This window comes from Bos javanicus, chromosome 4 (genome assembly GCF_032452875.1).
Source record: "Bos javanicus breed banteng chromosome 4, ARS-OSU_banteng_1.0, whole genome shotgun sequence".
Classification (NCBI taxonomy): domain Eukaryota; kingdom Metazoa; phylum Chordata; class Mammalia; order Artiodactyla; family Bovidae; genus Bos; species Bos javanicus.
Window position 1 is genome coordinate 68,075,219 of NC_083871.1, and position 13,993 is coordinate 68,089,211.

General features: G+C 39.3%; 1 protein-coding gene across 8 annotated transcripts in view; it reads right to left on the reverse strand.

The window, feature by feature from the left end:
• Nucleotides 1-13,993, reverse strand: part of CREB5 (cAMP responsive element binding protein 5) — a 439,607-nt gene that overhangs the window by 101,592 nt on the left and 324,022 nt on the right. For 6 of the 8 annotated variants that reach the window (XM_061414264.1, XM_061414263.1, XM_061414260.1 and 3 more), the window contains 2 exons: nt 7,784-7,910; nt 1,219-1,329 (listed from right to left, as the gene is read on the reverse strand). In XM_061414264.1, coding sequence (XP_061270248.1) covers nt 1,219-1,329; nt 7,784-7,910 — 238 coding nt within the window. The remainder of the gene's footprint in view (nt 1-1,218; nt 1,330-7,783; nt 7,911-13,993) is intronic. The other 2 variants (XM_061414267.1, XM_061414266.1) reach the window with 1 other exon arrangement.

Below are 13,993 nucleotides of genomic sequence, written 5' to 3' on the forward strand. Positions count from 1 at the left end.
CAGGGCTTGAGTTGAAAAAATATTTGCCGATTCCAAAAAGATTTAACGAGCTTTGCTGAAGATGCTGGTGCCATTTGGCATGTCACAGGGACTGTGGCCCAGCAAAGAGACCTCTCCCAACCACAGACTTTCTGTGCCCGGGGTAGCCAACACTGGGAGTTCAGTTGCTTCCTTGGGTTAAGAAGGTGCAAGTCAAATGAGAGAAATTTCCAAGAGAAAGTGACCAAAGCCAGCATCCAAAACACTTACTGCCATTGAAGACAAAGTCCCTGGATTTTGATGGCTAATTTTCAGAGATGTCAATAACATCCAACCTCAGCCTTCCGACATGGTCCCTATGCTGTCACTCAGCAAAGCAAAAAAAATCTCCAACTTCTAGCAAAGCTATCTTTACCCAATATCAGATACAAAAAACTTTGCTGCAGTGTATTTTGTTGGCATCTGACACCTCACCAACTGCAGTGTCAGAATGTATACAAAAACTGAATTATTCCTTCAAGTAATTTTGCTAAATGTAACCAGCAAATTGACTTTATATGGCCAAGACCAACAGACACTGCCTTTATTAATATTTAGTAGGATATAAATGCATGAATCTATCACTTTGATTGGAAAGAATGACTTCAGTGCACATCAATCTCATATGTTAAAAGTCACTAAATGTCACCTGAAATCACACACTTCAATGTGAGCTGCAGTTACCCCAGGAGAAAACAAGACTCTGGTCTTTTCAAATCAATGTCACATCTGATGACTATAACACAAAAAATGAAAATATTTTCATACTACTTGTGTGTTTAAAAATTACATCTATTTTGGTGGCTACTGGGGACAGGAAGAGTGGCAGTGAAATGGTGACTACGTTGAAGAAGAGAAACTCTGGATTGTTTTTGTTAATTTCAGTTCCTGAACAAATATACACATATTTGGGTGTATCCCACCTCAACTCTTATGGATCTCCCCAAACTTCTAACAGTCCCTTTCACTAAGGCCACACACTGATCCAATGCTAGTTACCTGAGCATCCCACGCCAAGGTTCAGTAACTAATAGCCTCAAAAAGAGGGCCAAGTTCTGCACTGCTTTTCCACAGAAAGACCTATTCATTGAAAACAAAGATTGAGCCATCTACCTCATTTAACTGGAGTTTGGAAGTCAGAGCAGAAATCAAAAGAAAAAGTCATGCAGTAAGAAAAGGGTGATTATAATTGTTATTTACCATCTTAGCTTCTGAATGCATTGGCTGGACTTGGGGAGAAGCACAGGGGTTGCTGAGATTTGGACCTTGCATTCCCAGGAGGTTGGAGTTCACTGACATTTGTCTCTCCATCTAAGAGAAAGGAAAGTAACAGAATCAAAAGTCTGAGAAAGGCAGTTGAGATCATAGACAAAGCTGCATTTCTCTTTCAAATGGATTGTGTAGAATTTCTGTGAATAAATCCAGGGAAAACCTGCAGTTTGGTAAAGGGTAAGCAAGGTACTCCTAAGTCTTGAACTCAGGCACAGCAAATAATTATCCAAAGCCGCGTGTTTTAGAGAATAAGCCCAATGCCAAAGAGAACGATATTGTGATGGGAGATCATTTCCAAACAAAAGCAGGCAATACTTCCACAAAACCATGCAACACTCCCACAAGTGTTCACTTTGTAAACAATCTGAATACTACTCATCAAGCTTATTTTCATAGCTGCTGCTGCTGCTGCTGCTAAGTCACTTCAGTCGTATCCGACTCTGTGTGACCCCATAGACGGCAGCCCGCCAGGCTCTGCCATCCCTGGGATTCTCCAGGCAAGAACACTGGAGTGGGTTGCCATTTCCTTCTCCAATGCATGAAAGTGAAAAGTGAAAGTGAAGTTGTTCAGTCGTGTCCGACTCTTAGGGACCCCATGGACTGCAGCCTACCAGGCTCTTCTGTCCATGGGATTTTCCATTTCATAGCTATAAAGAGAATAACACATGCCTAGAAAAATGCTGGAAGGATATAGAATATACCAAATGGTTATCTCAAGTTATCTGTGGCTTTTGTGTTCTCCCCAAATTTTATACTGCAACGTGAATCATCTTAGCAGTAAGAAAAAATTCATTTTAAAAGCCACCCTCTTAAAGATGATGTGTCTTCCTGTCACTCTCATGACCACTATCAAAATGGTTCAGCAGAGGTATTTGAGCTGCTGCCCCTGGCACATCTTCTCTTCCCTGTTAACCTTGTCTGACTCTACACAGCAGCAGCTTTAGGCCTCCCAGCAGGGTTAGAGCTCTGGAAGGTAAAGAAAGCAGTGTGGGTACTGAAGACATGTGATCAACGCCCCCCAGTGTCCTGCTAGCCTGCCCTTGTGTCTAGAATTAACATTCGATTATCAATATCTGAATTGAGTTCTGGCTTTTGTCTCCAGGGTGTCCCTGTTAAAAAATGAATCAGTAAAAAAATCTCTATTTCAGTCAGAAAGACTGTGTCTGACAAACGTTTTCCATTTAGTAGAAAACCAACACTTTTTGAAGAACAGGAATAATGCAAGTGTACTTAATACTGAAATCATACAGAAAATAATTAAGACTTCCTTCAAGAGAGAAATAGTTACTTCAATGCAAAAGTTTTTCCATTTGCCAAAGGATGGAAATGGAAACAATGTTTGGAAATTTTAGGGAACCAGGTTTCTGCTCAAAGTTAGCCTAGGTAGTCTTAGAAAATAGAGTTCCTTATCAAAGGAGCTCATCAAACAGTGCAGGAGAGAAACCTCACAGATAAGAGTTGAGAGTAATAGTTGAACAAAATGACCCTTTAAGGTCCCTTCCATTGTTGAGATTATCACTGCAATTCCTGCTGTGTCCACCACAAGGGCAGGGTTGTTGTTAGGATACCAATGTGTGGATGAGCAGAGGTACTTGCTAAAAGCCTTGTCATGAATGATTGGGGCACACTTCCTATCACATCACAGTGAAGTACCATCAGCCATACCTTAGCCAGAATTAGTTTATCAGTTATCTAGCAGTGTATGGCTTTGAACATATGTATACCTGTGGCGGATTCATTTCGATATTTGGCAAAACCAATACAATATTGTAAAGTTTAAAAATAAAATAAAATTTAAAAAAAAAGTTGAATAAAATAAAATAAAAGTAGAGACTGCTTTTAAAAAAATAAATAAATAAAAATAAAAGCATTGGGAGAAACCAAATTTAAAAAAAAGGAGCTATTTAATGATGGTGAACTTTCTAGACCACTCTAGCAAAACCTTTTGTGTGCACCAGTTCAGCAAAATAAAATAGAGTTGTCCCTCAATATTCCCCAGGGATTGGTTCCAGGACCCCCCTCTGACACTAAATTCCAAGGTACCCGAGTCTCATATAAAAGGCATAGTAATTGCATAAAACTTATACACACCCTTCCCTATACTTTAAATCATCTCCAGATCCCCTAAAACACCTAATACAATGCAAATACTTTGCAAATCCAAATGATGTTTTTTGGAATTAAAATATATGGGCTGGCTGCATTCATTCTCATATTCCCCTAAATCTTCAAGCAGCCTGAGTATTCTAATTTTTTTTATTATTTTTTAAATCATTATAAAATATACATAACTTAAAATTTACCAGTTTAACTCTTTTTAAGTGTACAGTTCAGTGCAATAAAGTACATTTGTGTACTCTAATTGTTAAGTCATTGAGATTTCTCTAAAAAACGCTTATTACTTATAACTTCCACTTTCCAGAGGCTGGTGGGTAGGGGAGTGGGAATAGCATTTGACCCTTTATTCCAATTAGTGACCTTCTCCCAAAGAGAAATAAAGTCCAAAGGAGTTTCTGCTTTCAGTTTTCGGAAGGAGGATTGTTCAGAAGGACACATGATTGTCCAGGGTTTTCCATCATGCTTTGGAGCCACCATTTTACAAAGAAGTGAGAGTAGCCTGCTTTCTGCTTCTGGATTCAGAGTCAGCCATGCTGCCTACTTTTTGGAAAAGTTACAGGCTATGACTGTTTCTACCTTATGACTCACAAATTAAACAGAATACTAAAAACAGGGCTGGTTTCTCTATCTTAAAAAAATTGCATTTTTCCACGTAAGTAATTATATGGGGTTACCAAGAGCCTCTTCAAAACAACTATTTGGTGCTTTGTGCTAATAAACGCTCTGCCCATGAGTGTGGCTTTAATGAGTGGACTAGAATGAAGAGGTCAGAAGACGGGAGTGGCTTTGCTGAATACTAAGCAATACTGAGCACTGTACGTAAAACATCCAGGTAAAGGATATCATCTTTTTTGAGCTTCTTCTTTTCCCTTGAAATAAGTTGGAAAACAGGAGCCAAAATGTCTGCAGTCCACTAGGCTTTTGCAATCATAAATGGGTATTCATACTCCCAAATAATTTCAGCTTGTGACTTTCAAGATCAGAAATCCTGACCCAGTGAACTCCTGGAAGGCAAAGCCTATTTTCGCCTTCACCACATTTTCAGCATCTAGCACAGAGCTTAGCCCTTAGAAGGAGCTCAACAAAAGTTTAAGAAATAAATGAATGAACAGATTCATCATTTATTTCATACCTAGGGCTTTGTGAAATGTATAGCCTAACAGCATGTACCACAAATCAGTTAAGAATCTCACCTTCATCTACAGATATAAACTAATCTTTTATGCCAGGGAACATAAGAACTCTATGGAAAGTCCATGCTTGATAAGCTAAAATTATAGCACAAGGGCTGGCAACCTGATAATGAGGAATAAAGGGCCCAAACTTCTAGGCCCTAAAACTCTTAGTGACCATTGAAAAGCAGAGACATTACTTTGCCAACAAAGGTCCGTCTCGTCAAGGCTATGGTTTTTCCAGTGGTCACGTATGGATGTGAGAGTTGGACTGTGAAGAAAGCTGAGCACCAAAGAATTGATGCTTTTGAACTGTGGTGTTGGAGAAGACTCTTGAGAGTCCCTTGGACTGCAAGGAGATCCAACCAGTCCATTCTGAAGAAGATCAGCCCTGGGATTTCTTTGGAAGGAATGATGCTAAAGCTGAAACCCCATTGGCCACCTCATATGAAGAGGTGACTCATTGGAAAAGACTCTGATACTGGGAGGGATTGGGGGCAGGAGGAGAAGGGGATGACAGAGGATGAGATGGCTGGATGGCATTACCGACTCGATGGACGTGAGTTTGAGTGAACTCCGGGAGTTGGTGATGGACAGGGAGGCTTGGCGTGCTGTGATTCATGGGGTTGCAAAGAGTTGGATACGACTGAGTGACTCAACTGAACTGAAAACTCTTAGTATGTGCTTTTAGATATCTTGCATTCATTTTCATTAGTTACATTAGTGTCACTCCAGATAATGGCTTCCCAATCTTGGCACTATTGACATTTTGAGCCAAATAAGTCTTTGTCCTGGTAACTGTCCTATGCATTGTACACTGTTTAGCATCCCTGACCAAAACCTACTAGATGCCCACAGCACGTTTCCCAAGTTGTGACAATGAACAGTGTCTTCAGATATTGCCAAACATCCCTTTGAGGACAAAACTGATTCCAGTGAAGAATCGCCACTCTAGATGGACACTATTTTCATGACAGTTGTACATATCACGGACATGGGTTTGAACTTCTGACTCTGTTATCTACAGTAGCTCTTTAACATGTACTTGATCCTTTGCTTCTATTCTGAAGCATCAACATTTTAAAAAATTTTCAAGTATATGACTTCTCGTTAAAACCTTAAAGACTCGTTTTCTGTTCTACTCCTCTATTGTACAATGAACTGATACGGTAGAAACCAGTGCCAGGCAACCTTTTCTCTGGGTCTTTGCAGCCTAAATGTCTCACCTTTGCCCCTGGGAATGGTACACAGTTTATTCAAATTGGGAAAAAATATCACTGCAGTGATATTTTTCTGGACAACACCTAGAATTTCTGAAAGGAAACAATTTTAAATGAAGGATTTAAAGCCTAGATGAAAACGGCTTGTGGTAGAAGTCTCTTGCAATTTTGGTGAGGTTGAATGAAATCCAGGATTGCAGTGTGGGTGGTGCTGCTTTCCTTCATCCAAAATGTTTAAGGTGGAGCGAGGCAGGTAGTCAGCCAGCTCAGCTGTCCTTCTGATATTTTGCAAAGAACCTTTCTAGCCTGAACTACCTGACACTTACAGTGGGAAGACCTAGGTCTCTACAGTTAGGCCATCAAGCCTTTCTCCATCTCCCTGCTTCCAGATAAATGAGCAAATTCCTCATTCTGGGATGATCTGAGCTGCAAAACATGAGGAGAGATGCGTATCCTAGTCACTTGTAACTTGTAACTCTTCCGTTACAAGCTGTGTGACATTAGACAAATCCCTCCAATGTCGTACTCCTCAGCTTTCCATTGGTAAAGTAAGTATATTGATAATGACTGCAGTCATATTCCCACAGGACTGCTGTGAGAACAAACTGAAATAGCAAATGTAGACAGTTCCTTAGAATGCTAAAAACGTTCTGCAAAATATTCCCGATATTGTGGTGGGAGGATTTTAATTGAATTGTCATGTCACCTCCAGGGCTTTCGAGAACCCTTATGTCCCTGAAAATGGTAACATTAGGCATGTGCACTGAGGCAGAGTGCCAGGGAGGATGAAGATATACACAGTGGGGATCCCATGGCAGGAAAGCAGGTTAGCTCTAAAACAGTCTGAATCTTCGTTCTATGTGAATCTACTATTTTCAGGGAGGTGTAGTGTAATAACTCAGAAGTCAGACCACCTGGATCTACAACCTGATTCTGTCACTCACTGGCTCTTATTGATACTGAAACCGAAGCGCCAACACTTTGGCCACCTGATGCGAAGAGCTGACTCACTGGAAAAGGCCCTGATGCTGGGAAAGATTGAGGGCGAGAGGAGAAGGGGGTCACAGAGGATGAGATGGTTGGATGGCATCACTGACTCAATGGACATGAATTGGAGCAAACTCAGGGAGATAGTGAAGGACAGGGAAACCTGGCGTGCTGCAGTTCATGGGGTCACAAAGAATCGGACACAACTTAGTGAATGAACAACAATAAGCTCTTACTGACTTTGTCACTTAACCACCTTTCTCAGCCTCTTGTGCCTTGGTTTCCTCTTCTGCAAAGTAAGGGTAAGAACAGTGTATACCTCAGAGATTTGTTGTGAGAGTGAAAGGAGAGAATGTATGGATCGTGTAGTGGTTGAGAGAGAACTCCTAGGTTTGAAACTCAATGGCACTGCTTCTCAGCCAAGCTCGTTTCTTGCCTTACTTTCTTCATTCACAAATGGGGATAGTAATAGTACGTACCTGAGAGGGTTGTTTCACAGGTTAATGAAGTGGTTAGAGAGTGATCGGCACAAGGTAAGCATTCAGTAAATGCTGCTAGCATCATTAATAAAACCTAATATGCATGCATATGTGTTAGCACTTATTACGTACCATCATTATTATTGTTATTATTGTCATTATCACTCTGAGTCCCAGCTAGACCACTCACTGGCAATTTAAGGACACTATATGTAACCCAAGCTATAGACTTTGGAGTAGTCATACACTCCCATGTCCCTGGACAAATCCCATTCCCTGAGTACTACAAACTCACTTGTCACCAGCAAGAAGATGAAACCATGCCTCATTATGGAAGCACTGAAGGATGGAGAAGCCAGCAAGATCCCCAAGGATACACAACTAGGCACTTAGAGCAAACTGGCACCCAGCTCAACTCTCCATCCATAAGAAGCTCTTTCCTTTCCCATCAGCTTAGATCTGCACACTTCCTGTACTTTTCCAAATGGGGCAAGCCTCAGCAGAAAGAAGCACTTACTGGCATCAAGACGGCAGAAGAGCCCGGCATTGTAGGGTTGGGCAGGGTCCCAGGCATGGAGGCTGGCATGGGCTGTCTCTGTCTGTTGTGAAGATGGAGCAGAGAAGATAGAGAGCCTGGGACAGGCCTGGGAACAAAAAAAGAAAAAAAAAAAGAAAAAATAGCAAACATTATTCCTGATACTCTAGGCAGGGGATTCACTGCCAGTTTTTCAAGTCCAGAACCAGTGGGGACAATACCATTACATGAGCAGCAGATCAGATTCCCTGATGGGAGCCGCATAATTGAGGATATTAGGGAAATAATAACAAATAAAATACAAGCCTGGCTTCCTTTGCTGCTTCCTAGCTAATACATCAAATTCCACTTCATTTCCTGACCTCTGTTATCTAACTGATAGTCAATAGACAACAAGCCAGTAAATCTCCTACAACCCTTGCCTCTTAGGAAAGAGAAGGGACCTGGTAGTACATCCTGCATGTTTACTCTGAGGTCTCTGCCCTCTGGAGGATCTTAGAGCCTGAGACCTGTGTGCATTTGTTTTATAACATTCTCCCAAACTTCTGCCTGGAAGCCTGCCTGTCTTTCCTCTGGATATACTTTCACTCTCTGGATTTGCAGAGCCAACTTCATTCATAATTTCCCAATAGAAATCTGTTGTGACTTTTTCATAATTCTCCACTTTGAGTGGGAAAAAAACACAAAGCCAGGTCACAAACCAAAGTAGCTAGATCACGGTTCACACGATGCAACAAGTCTTTCTTGGGGCAAGTCTGGGGCCCAACCCCCAATTCCTGACCCCTCTTTGTAATAACTCAAGGTGTTAGACTCTTTGACAGAAATTGATTTCAGCCTGATCTGCAGGTCTTGGGTAAGCTTTCCTTGGGGGAGTACATAGTTCTTTTGCTTCAATTTGCCAGAAAAAAATTTAAGAGCCTTAAATTGATTTAATGAGCCAGGGAATGTGGGGCTGAGGGAAAAGGGGAATTATTTGTGTTTATTAAAAATGGCAAACAAATAACCTCCTTGGCTCAATTCTCAATCTCCTGATGCTCTTACTCTGGGGAGCCATATAAATGTCAAACCATTGAAGTAATGACTTAACAAACAAAACAAACAAATAAATAAACACCCCTCAGAACCTCTGAGTCTTCCATGTGAAAGCATCTTATCCTCAATGCCATGACAGAAAAATAGTGCTTCCCAAATTAATGTATTTTCTTAAAAAAAAAAAATCTCTTAAGCTAAGAGCTGGGTAAAGATTGCAGAGAGATGTTCTCTGCAGGGCAATGCCTTCCTGTGTTTCAGGGAAGGACAGCATGAAGAACCTCTTCTTTGGAGCTCATGTGCCTCCCATGGGTGACTCACAGAGCCTGAACTGGGGGAAAGAATGCCAAGATATTCTTCCTTCACATTGCTGTTACGATTCCAAAGAAGATTCAGTTTTCCATTCTTTTTGCCTGAAATCTCCATTGGAAACACGGCTAGCTATCACAGTCACACATGTCATAGAAGGATTAGTCCTAAGTTAGTCCTAGATATATATGTTTAGGAAGTTGTGTATTTGAAAATATAAGAAAATATAAAAGTTTTACACAGAGTTTATGGTGATGTACACAAATTACAACCAGTTCTATTAACAGGATGTGTGTGAGTGGTTATATAGATAGGTTAAGCTGAGAAGCTTGTAACAATGACATGGGTGTTTTTAGAAAAGCAAATGAAGTACTATGGATATTTCTTGACATGTACACTTGGGACCTCTGTAGTACAGATGAACAGTAAGGATTAGCAAGGCCTTTGACGGCCCTTCAGCTTTTATAAGTCTAGGAAATGGCTGCTTTCAATCACTCCAAATTTCTATATTTGTAATATCACTGGGTCAAAAGTCTCTGATACTCAGAGCTCAAGTCAGAGAAGTATAAAATGCTGCTTGATCAACAGACAAGTTTTGTTTTATATTCTTCAGTCTTAATGTTTTGTTTGGGACCTTTGCTAAAAAGAAAATAGCTATATATCAAAGTGTAGCATGTTTAATAATGGTCACTTCTTCTAAGTATAAGATTAATAATCTGAACTCCCCAGTTTCATAATGAGACCCTACAGATAGTTAAATATACATCCATCCATTCATTAAAAAATATCCAGATAAATAGATATAGATATCTATATACATACATACATATCATACATAAATCTATATATACATACATACAGTCTTCAACCATATGCCTGCCCCTCTAGTCACCAGGGTAATAATTTGAGTATAGACAGTTAGGGACACTTGAGAACTGTTATCAAAAACAACTAAAAATATTTGATTATGTTGATGTGAAGTATCATCCTTATAAGCAAGGGCAACACATTATCATCATTTACATTTTGTTTCCAACATATTAATGATAATCCTGGTTATCAGCTTTTATTGATGGTCTATTTTTTTAAAGAAATCAATTAAACAATTTAATGGTGATGCAAATGAATATGCAAAAGCAATTAAATTTAAAATAAGTTTTCATTCTTCTCCCAAACTGTGGGAAACTCCCAGTTGTATAGAATAATTGGGGAATAGTATGTTTCATTTAATTCAGTGCTCTTATTAGGTCAGTTATTTCCACACCATGCATAAATCTCCTAGATTTTTAAATATTAAATATTCCTTCATTAATTAAGAAAATTTTTCAGGGTACGAGGTTCCCCTGGGTCTATAATAATAATTACCAGTGATACCAATCAGACAAATTGGCAAAATACAGCGGAAGGGAAAATGGTTATTTGGGAAGCCTGTATGTTTGAATTCTGAATAATTTTGAATTACTGTTTTACACAGATTCTGTAAGTAATTTCCCCAACCCCACCTACAAAACCAATAGAATTTCCTAGACTTCTTACATAGGCTTTTAAAATTAAAAAAACTGCAACAGCAACAAAAAAACCCTATGCCTACCCAATCACTAGCTATACAAAGGCCTAGAATGAGGTAATTATGTAGCTTGGCTTGAGAAATAATCATTTGTCCAGAATATTTAGATCACTGAAGCTAAGTGTTATTGGAATACTTGCATTGTTTAATTCCCTTCATACATATAAAAATAGTTATTATTTAATACACTCATAAAATTTTCATATTGCACTTATACATTGCTTCATATTTTTCTAAATATTTTCATCTTCATGGGACTTGAAAGAATGCAGTGTGGTAGGTAAGTCCTATTACTCCCATGTTACTCAGGAGTAAGATGAATTCAGAAACATTTAAGTTTGCCCAAGGTCATATGGGTCATGAAAAAAAGTACGACTTACATTCAACTTGCAATAGAGGGCTTCCTCCATCACACCTTGATGCCTCCCATAACTAAGGTATTATTGATTTTTTTTTATACTAAAATAAATCCATGGCCCATTTCCTTTTATATTCACACTGCTGCCTGAACTTTCCAGTGAAGTAGTAAAATTCTGCTAACATGAGAAGTCACTCATCCATGTGAAATTTTGTTTTATTCCTTTAAAGAAAAAAAAACTTCCCAAACAACGCATCAGCAAGGCTCTGAAAATAAGATGGCAAATTGTGGTAAAGTTGTGAAAACAAAGACTCAACAGTTTTGCTCCAGTGCAGGCTTGTTGCCATGAGCTAATAATTCCAGACTTTGAGCAAGCCGAGCCTCCTTTTTAATAAGCATATGCCTCTAGGTAAAGAATTTCTACTAAAAATTATTGAGGCATGGAACAAGGTAAGATGTGTGAGCTCATGTTGGATTGTTCAATTATGAAACTGAGTCCTGTAGCATTAAGAGTTTTCCAACTTGACAGATTATTCCTCTTTTATACACTTGTATAAACATACTGCTTACGGCTGAAATCTATGTAAGATTTTCTTTCAATTAAGATGTCAGGGATGACAGACTGTTTTCATTGTCCTTAGCAGAATGATAGGTACCACAGCAAGAGATTTCATGTCCTTGTTTTTCCCTCCAAAGGATGGCATCCAGTCTAGGAGTATCAGTAAAGTCTGCTGGTCTTCCCTGCCCTTGTGCAAGCCCACTATCTTTAAGGAGCCAAGGGCCATTGTTTTTGTTTGCAAGATCTCAGGAGAGTCACAGCAGACTGCTCTTCTTTCCTAGTTCTTCACCAGATCCATTACCTCCTGGGATCAGTTATTAAACTCTTAAGACAGGCAGATAGGCCAGGTATGTGGACAGGCAAAGGGAAAAAATAAGTGATGAAAAAAATTAGGTTGGAAAATTGGAATAGCAATATTAGCATCAAAGTCAGGGCACAGCCATCTAAGAAATCCTGAGCAGATAAAAAAACAAAACAAAACAACAACAACAACAACAAAAGAACCTGATGTTGGGGGTGGGGGCAGACTGTAAAAAAAAAAAAAACCTTGAAAGCAAAAAAACAGCAGGAATGGTGGGCAAGGAGCAGGAGATACAGATGCCATTGCTATTAGAGTTTCTGATTCTGGAGAAGAAACTTTCTTAATTAACTTTTAGGCTTTCCATCTCATCATTTGTTTAATGAATGGATCAGACTACAGGCCATCTGGAAATCCCCTGAAACTCTAAAATTCAGATTCTAGGACTTGAACTGAAAGTGATATGTTCTTAATCTAGTGAGGCTATATGTTTTATAGTGATAAGGGTATTCTTTACTGCTCACTGGTGTGTCCACAGCACTTAACCTGGCACCTGGCACAATGTAGGTGGTCAGTGTATCTATATTAAATGAAATTGAGCTCATACAGTGCTTAGTTCTTAAATTCCAAATAGAAGGTGTCCCTAAAAAGTGACAGAAATTCTTGAAAATGGATCCAATCCATTCTATAGAGCCCACACTTCATTCTCATTTAAATATAACATGAGTTCACACACAGATTAGAGAAAGTTTGCTGCCCACTATCTTTGTATTTGCTTATGAAAAGAAAGTTGTATTTCTTTTGAATCTTCTTAAATGAACTGTTGTGGCCTAATTTACCACACTAATTTCTGTCTGGGATACAGAGACTGAAGAGTTAAAGAGGGGGGTTCAGGATGGGGAACACGTGTACACCCGTGGTGGATTCACGTTGATGTATGGCAAAAGCAATACAATATTGTAAAGTAATCAGCCTCCAATTAAAATAAATAAATTTATATTTTAAAACAAAGAGGGGAATGTTAAACTCTTAAATCTAAAGAGAAGGCAGTTTGTAGTGAGAAATATTTATTCTTCTCCTAAGTGAAATTTTTTAAAGAAATATAAATTCTTGTTTAGTAAAGAAAGCAAATTGCCAGGATAATCAAATAGAATGTGAAATGGAAAGACCATGTAGTTGATTTCTTCCCTGCTGCTGCTGCTAAGTCACTTGAGTCGTGTCCGACTCTGTGCGACCCCACAGACGGCAGCCCACCAGGCTCCCCCATCCCTGGGATTCTCCAGGCAAGAACACTGGAGTGGGTTGCCATTTCCTTCTCCAATGCAGGAAAGTGAAAAGCAAAAGTCAAGTCACTCAGTTGTGTCCGACTCTTAGCGACCCCATGGACTGCAGCCTACCAGGCTCCTCTGTCCATGGGATTTTCCAGACAAGAGTACTGGAGTGGGGTGCCATTGCTTTCTCCGGATTTCTTCCCTAGGTACTAAATATATTATAAAATGGGGTACTGAAGAACATGGGCTTAGGAGCTAGTCTGCCAAAATTGGAATCTCAGCTCTGCCACTTATTAGCTACGAAACCTTGGGCAGAGTTACTTGACTTCTCTGTACCTCTGTTTTCTCAACTGCAAAATGGGGTGAGAGAGATTTATCTCATGGCATTAAATGAGTTATCATATGTTAAATATATTGAATATGCTTAAAAATTAGTTGTGGTTATTTTTGTTTCTATTATTATTATTCTGAGACACTACCCAAACAACAAATTGATTACTATACTCAATCAAGAAACTGTGGCTTAAGGCTAGAATCTTCTGTTGTGTTTATATGTGCTGGGGAGAGATCTTAGTTCCCCTACCAGGGATTGAATCCAGACCCACAGCAGTGAAAGCAGTGAGTAAGGCTGAAATCTTAAAGAATATCCATCCTTAGCTTTAACTGAAGAACTACAATCTAACAAATGTAAAAATGTTCCAAACTCCATACATATATATTTGTTTTAAAATGCATTAACTTTAGAATCCCAAACTCTTCTATGAAGCCAAGTAGATTCTTCCCACCAATGATTTTACAGAA